This window comes from Cervus canadensis, chromosome 27 (assembly GCF_019320065.1).
Source record: "Cervus canadensis isolate Bull #8, Minnesota chromosome 27, ASM1932006v1, whole genome shotgun sequence".
Lineage (NCBI taxonomy): Eukaryota > Metazoa > Chordata > Mammalia > Artiodactyla > Cervidae > Cervus > Cervus canadensis.
The window spans coordinates 4,273,456-4,280,156 of NC_057412.1; the positions used below are offsets into that span (position 1 = coordinate 4,273,456).

Below are 6,701 nucleotides of genomic sequence, written 5' to 3' on the forward strand. Positions count from 1 at the left end.
TTTTTTGAGAGGCAATTTAGTCATACCAATTTCAGGTGATGTTCTAAGAACTTTGATAGCCTAGAGGAAGAATGATCATTAGGCTATTTAAATTGGTTTTTTCCTGGAAACGTGTTTTAATTTATCACTTGATTGATTCTGCATTGTAATATAGATGGTACTTTTATTTCTCTATGGGAAATTTGAAAATGATATAGTGAAGATGTTTTGTAGGTCTAATATCTTCACCCAGCAAATGGTGAAAAAAAGTCATAACACTCTATCTATTTTACAATGACCCTACCAAACACACACATGGAAAGGACACTCAGAAGTGTATGTTTATTTTTTGATTAGATGAATGTGTTTGATCATATCTTTAGTATTAAAGCATTCTGTTTCACTAAAAAGCAATTTTTGACTCATCAGATATACTCAAGATAGATGTATTAGAAAGATTTTGAAATCTTATGGCTTCATTCTTGTGTTCTAGAGGAGAACTGGCTGAAATTAAGGGTGTATTCAAAATCATGTATTCTCTCTCCCTTTCTAAAGTTTTGAGAATATATGTAAAACTGTTTTTACTCAGAAATACCATTAGAAAAGTAAAAATCTACTGATAGATTTCACATGGATGGGTGGATAATGACACCTCCCCATGTGCCTTCTTTAAGAGAAGGCACAAGTTACATTTTAACTGTGATGTAAAACTATTTACACTTTTCTGGTGCCAACCAATGAGGTGGAGAAACACACTAACTTGAATTAAGACAGCAGTAATACTAGGGCTATAAAAGAGAACTCAGTGTGACTGGTGACAAAGAGAATAATTATAGATATCTTGATGAAGGAACAGACCGGTGTCTAATCCACTGGTATACATAAATATATGTTGTTTAGCCTTTTTTATATTTACTTAGAATATAACTCAAATACTGATACAGAATCTAATCTGTTACTGATAAGAAAAAGTGGGGAAACTGGATTCCAAGGAATAATTTAAGTTTGTAGTCCTTCAGTAAAAATTGAATGCAAGTGAGAATTAGGCTGATTGGTGTAAGTAGAAAAGCATAATGCCATTTTGGTCTGACTTGGTTTTTTGGAAGTTTTAATTGGTTGGGTTAATATCAACATCCTGGGGTTGAAAGATACATTATGGTTTCAGTATAGAAAGAGAACTGAATATCTGAAGAAGATAATTAATTTGAATCAAGAGAAGAAAGATAAACACATGGGTCAAAGGATTGTTAGGCTTATGAAATATTTAAAAAATCAGTGAAACTAATTGGAACCAAGAGCAAATAAGACTGAGGTCTTACCGGTATAGTCATTTTTGACATAAAGGAAGGTTCGAGGAGGTTAAAGTGGACATATAGTTTGGGGCAGGCAATGTAGGTGTCTCCTTTCATTCAAGACCTCAGTTGGATTAGAGAAGCCCAAACAGGCCAACAAAATAAGCTTTCTAAATTACTTTGAGGTTTTATCCTGTGGTTGAGCAAAAACAAACTAATTAGAGTGGTCATAAAGTTAGCCAATGGCATGAAGGTGTGGTTGGTCACACCCACACTGAGGGCGTATAAAAGGCCCTCTGCAGGGAGAACTCTCCACACTCAAGTGACATTTCTACTCTCCTTCTCTACCCGAGAACAACCTCAACAACCAACAGCATGTGTGGCTACTACGGAAACTACTATGGCGGCCTGGGCTGTGGAAGCTACGGCTACGGAGGCCTGGGCTGTGGCTATGGCTCCTGCTATGGGTCTGGCTTCCGCAGGCTGGGCTGTGGCTACGGCTGTGGCTACGGCTATGGCGCCCGCTCTCTCTGCGGAAGTGGCTACGGCTATGGCGCCCGCTCTCTCTGCGCAAGTGGCTACGGCTATGGCGCCCGCTCTCTCGGTGGAAGTGGCTACGGATGCGGCTCTGGCTACTACTATTGAGGACGCCATGGAAGACTCTCACCCTCTACACCTGGACTCCAGGATTCACCAATTCTGAACCCCACGTGTACAGAACCTTGCTGAAGACGTGCCTTTTAATGCCCTCTACATCTGATACAGCCACGCTTCCCTTTATGCATTTAACTCTTAAGTAGAGGAATTGAAATTCATCCTGAGAATTCCCATATGATCCCCTATTATAATGGTGGTCACAGATTCTGCCTTTATGTTTTCATGCTGAAGCCATTTCTCTCTTTTCCTAATAAACTTGTTTAATCTGGAAAAATAAACCTTGGTTTCTTTTCATTTAAAGTGTGATGTTCACAGTTTTGGTTTTTCCCTGATTGAATTAAAAAAATTGTCTTATTTAGGAATATCTTTTTTTTTCTTTGTTTTTCTATTTCTACTTCAGTTGCTCTACCAAATCCTTCAGTTCTGACATCAATGTCAGTTTTGTAGATGTCTGTTTTCAGTTCTGGTTAAGCAATCATTGCATATATTATATCAGGTTATTGCGATAAAGTGATATTTGCCAGTTTAGCTAAGCATTGCCTGGAAATACCATATATTCCAAGTACTTTTATACCAAAACTTTAATCTGTGTGAAGTTTTTTTGGAAGATCATCGATGCATAATTGCTGCTTCTAATCTTTGATTCTAGCACACTTCCGCAAGAAGTATTTCTTATGCTTGTTCAGTTCAAGAAGGAAACAAAGTCAAATCTACCCTGGCCTGCTTCCTCCTAACTTTAACAAATCTTACTATATTTTAAAATTTTGTTTTTTTGAAGAAGACACCATTTCAGAAACTCATGACACATTTTTATTTAGAGCTATTGCATAGCATTTCTATGTTCTTATCTGTCCTGAGTTATTTCTTTTCTTGGTTTTTGTGTGGCTTCACAGTTTTAATTGCAATTATTTGCCTTTCCAATAATTTTTGTGATTCATACATTTGGGAACTTTTCAATTATCTTTTTTTTTGAAATGAGATTTCTAAATCCCAGACGTGAGTGAGTTCAACTGCTCTATTTAGTTTAAGGTGAGGGATATGCCTCACTTCATGTTGACAGGTTCACAGTTTGAAACTGTTGATCTCCCAAGAATGGAGTAAGATATCTGGGAAGATAAAATCCCTCAACAGAGCTTTTTTTTTCTCTTTAAGTATGAGAATTTGTCTTTCTTAGTTACTTTATTCTTAAATTTTGGAATTTTTGTTTAATATTAAGTAACAATTAGATGATTTATATTCCTACATCTCAAGAAACAGTGGATTTTACAACTATTTGGCTTGGTTGGTAAAAGTATTTTACCTGTAACTAAAATGATGGATGCATGCCATTATACATTTGTCAAAACCCATAGAATCATAACATAAAGAATGGACCCTGATTTAAACCACAAACTTCAAGTGATATTAATGTGTCAGTGTAGGTTTAGTTTGTAACAAGAACACTACTATAGTGTCACATGTTGACAGAGGGGAAAGTGCTGTGTGTATGTAGAAACTGAATTCATGGGGATTCTCTGTCCCATCTGCTCAGTTTTGCTGTGAACTTAAAACTACTATAAAAATATTGTTTATTAATTAAGAGGAATGCTATGACACATAATGCACTCATTGTCTGACCAGAAAAGTAAACATCAGTTCCTTCTAAGAGATGAATAATTTCTGAAAACAAATCCTAAGAGAATTTGTTTCATAACTGTTTATATTGGGAATACTGAGTTATATGGCAGACAATATCTCCCACAATCATTTTAACCAATTATGAAACTATTTGCTGAACGATTACTTTGTTAACTAATATTTAGTCATATCCCCTTCTGGTCCATGAATTTATGCAATATGTAAGACTTATCTCTCAAAATTAAATGGCTTTCACATAATTTTAACAAGTGGTCTTTAAAATATAATCCTCAATTGTATGATAACCAATTGATGGAATCTAGGGATGATAATTTGAAGCAACTGACATTTTCTGTAGGGAAAAATTTAAATTATTTGATACCATTATGATTTTCTAACAGTTATTATCTACATGAAGGAAAGACTTCAATATTAAGCATAATAAGGGGTCTAGTTTATAGATATACACTTATAAGTAAAAATAAAGAGAAATACATTTAAAAATGCATGGTAAATGAATAAATAATTGCATTTGATCTGATTATTTTAGGAAAATATTGTTCTATTATATTAAAAGTCTAGTTTTATATTAATTTAAATTACTTACCAAAGCAGATAAGTTGAATGAATTACAAAACTATTATGTTCTGAATTCCAGAGGAAGGTTAGCTGAAATGCAGGTGGTTTCCTGTCCTGAAATCTCTTCATTGCTGCATAATCAATTCCTCTATGCTTGTAAATCATATGAAGAAATTTATAATATCTAGATTATGAATGAAATGTCAACACCTTGGTCATTGATTACAGATGTGTCCATAATCACACATTAGTCCTGCATCCTCCCAAAGACATCATATCTTATTGTTTTTGGACAATAACAAGATTCTCTTGACTTTGCTGTGCCTCCTAGTAGCCTGAATTATCATAGTGAAAAAAAAAATGACATAAAATGATGTTTCAATGATTATTTAAGAGAGTTCCATGGATTTGATAAAAATAGATTACCTATTTAATGTTGTGTGTCTTTACAAATGAACTTATCTTCGTCTAAGACATTGATAAAATCAAACATCTGAAGAAAAAAATTCAGTTAGTCAGAATATTAGCTGATTATTGTGTATCTCCAAATTTGACCAAATCTCTCTGTTGACTAGAAAGAGATTACCAAAAAAAGGAGAAAAAGTCTTGCCTTGTGAAACACTGATGTTTCATATACTAAAGCTTATAAGCACACAACTGACAGTAGTTCATATATGTCTTAAAAGTTTAAAAAATGGTATATATTGAAGATGACAATTGCAAGAAGTTTCAATAAAATGGGATCCATTACAGTATTACCATTCTTTCAGGTGGTAGGGTCTGAACAGAAATTGGAATTCATAGGAAAAACCATATTTAGTGATATGAAGAAGAATTAGGCATATAAAAATAAAACAATAATTTGTTAATGTAAAAATCCAAAAGATACTGTTGGCTCAACATTTTTATAGAAAAATTTAAAAAGCTGGCTCTTTGTTAATTGCATCACAGAGATGAGTGACAGTTGGGATTTTCTATGCTGTATACTTTCAGAGAAGAAACAACTAAAGTCCTAAAAAGGAAAAATTGTTTTGAAGCAAAATAGAAGCAAAACTCATTGGTTAAAAATGAACACTTTTGGTTATAGAAAGATAAGGAGAAGAATATAGATTTTATTTTGTGCCAAGAGAGAGTCAAACTTGGCCTCTTGCAAATGCTACTTCTTGAAATGATGCATGTTTATCGAAGTTAAAAAAAAGACATAGTATAATGAAGGAATTTATATGTACAACCATCGCCTCTATTATTGGCACTGAATTGTTTCAGAAGAGTCCCAAGTAGCCAAATAAAACAAGCTTCCTTAATACCTCTGAGGCTTTATCTTATGGTTGAGAAACACAAAACTAGTTAGATTAGTCATAAAGTAAGCCAATGGCATGATACGTGTGGTGGTTCACACCCACCTTGATGGCATATAAAAGGCCTTCTGCAGGGATGTTGTTTAGACTGAAAGGACACTTCCACATCCTTTTCTACTTCAGGGCAATCTTAACAACCAACACCATGTGTGTCTACTATAGAAACTGCTATGGGGGCCGTGGCTGTGGAATTTGTTGCTCTGGGGGCCTAATCTGTGGCTATGGCTCCCACTCTCTCTGTGGTATGGCTATTGATGTCGCAGCTACTTTTACTGAGGACACCACGGGATGTTTTTATCTCAGACACATATAACATCATGATTCAACAGACATGAATCCCATATCCTGTGTCTACACTGTGCTGTGCTGTTGTGCTCAGTCATGTCCAACTCTTTGCAACCCCATGAACTATAGCCCACCAAGCTCCTCCTCCATGGGATTTCCTAGGCAAGAATACTGGAGTGGGTTACCATTACCTTCTCCAGGGGATCTCCCTGACCCAAGGATCCAACTCACATCTCTTGCATCTCCTGCCTTGATAGGCAGATTCTTTACCACTGAGCCACCTGATCATAAATCAATTCATATTTTGCAAGAATACAAACAAAAGGGAGCCTTAAATGCATTGGGATGGTGAGTTTTTGAGAGGAGGCAAATGAAAAATGGATATGGAAATAAAAGGATACTTTTAAAAAAGTATTATTTTAAATACTTATCATTTTAAATTATTTAAATTATTTTAAGTTATTATTTAAATAATAATTGTTTAACTGTTTTAAATTATTATTATTATTATTGAAAAACACAAGATAAGACATTGATCAGTGAATATCTTGTACCAAGAACTGTGTCATTAATTCAATCTTCTGTGCCTGAAAAAGTGAAAGTGAAAGTCATTCAGTCTTGTCCAACTCTTTGGGATCCCATGAACTATACAGTCCATGAAATTCCCCAGGACAGAATACTGGAGTTGGTAGCCTTTCCCTTCTCCAGAGGATCTTCCCAACCCAGGTATTGAACCCAGGTCTCCTGCATTGCAGGCAGATTCTTTACCAGCTGAGCCACTGTACCTGAGGCCCTCATATATTGGCAAAAGTAATGATGGGATGAAGGGAGGAGATGGTATTCCTGGAGTTCAGGGCTCCAAGGTTTCCCTCTAGAAGCTGGAAGCAAAGTGGGCCTGCAAGTAGGAGCTGGAGGCAGAGAGAGTGAAGAAACA

General features: G+C 35.3%; 1 protein-coding gene across 1 annotated transcript; it reads left to right on the forward strand.

Annotated features, from left to right (window-relative positions):
- The first annotated feature begins 1,606 nt into the window (after positions 1-1,606).
- LOC122428984 (keratin-associated protein 6-1) lies at positions 1,607-2,202 on the forward strand. Its single transcript, XM_043449172.1, has 2 exons — positions 1,607-1,840; positions 1,877-2,202. The coding sequence occupies exons 1-2, from the start codon at positions 1,647-1,649 to the stop codon at positions 1,914-1,916; spliced, it is 234 nt and encodes a 77-aa protein (XP_043305107.1). The 5' UTR covers positions 1,607-1,646; the 3' UTR covers positions 1,917-2,202.
- Positions 2,203-6,701: the final 4,499 nt, after the last annotated feature.

Bases quoted from the DNA above. Each gene is read 5' to 3' on its own strand.
- LOC122428984 (XM_043449172.1), top strand. From the start codon at position 1,647: ATGTGTGGCTACTACGGAAACTACTATGGCGGCCTGGGCTGTGGAAGC. The intron at 1,841-1,876 runs CGCAAGTGGCTA...CCGCTCTCTCGG, and splicing joins TATGGCGCCCGCTCTCTCTG to TGGAAGTGGCTACGGATGCG.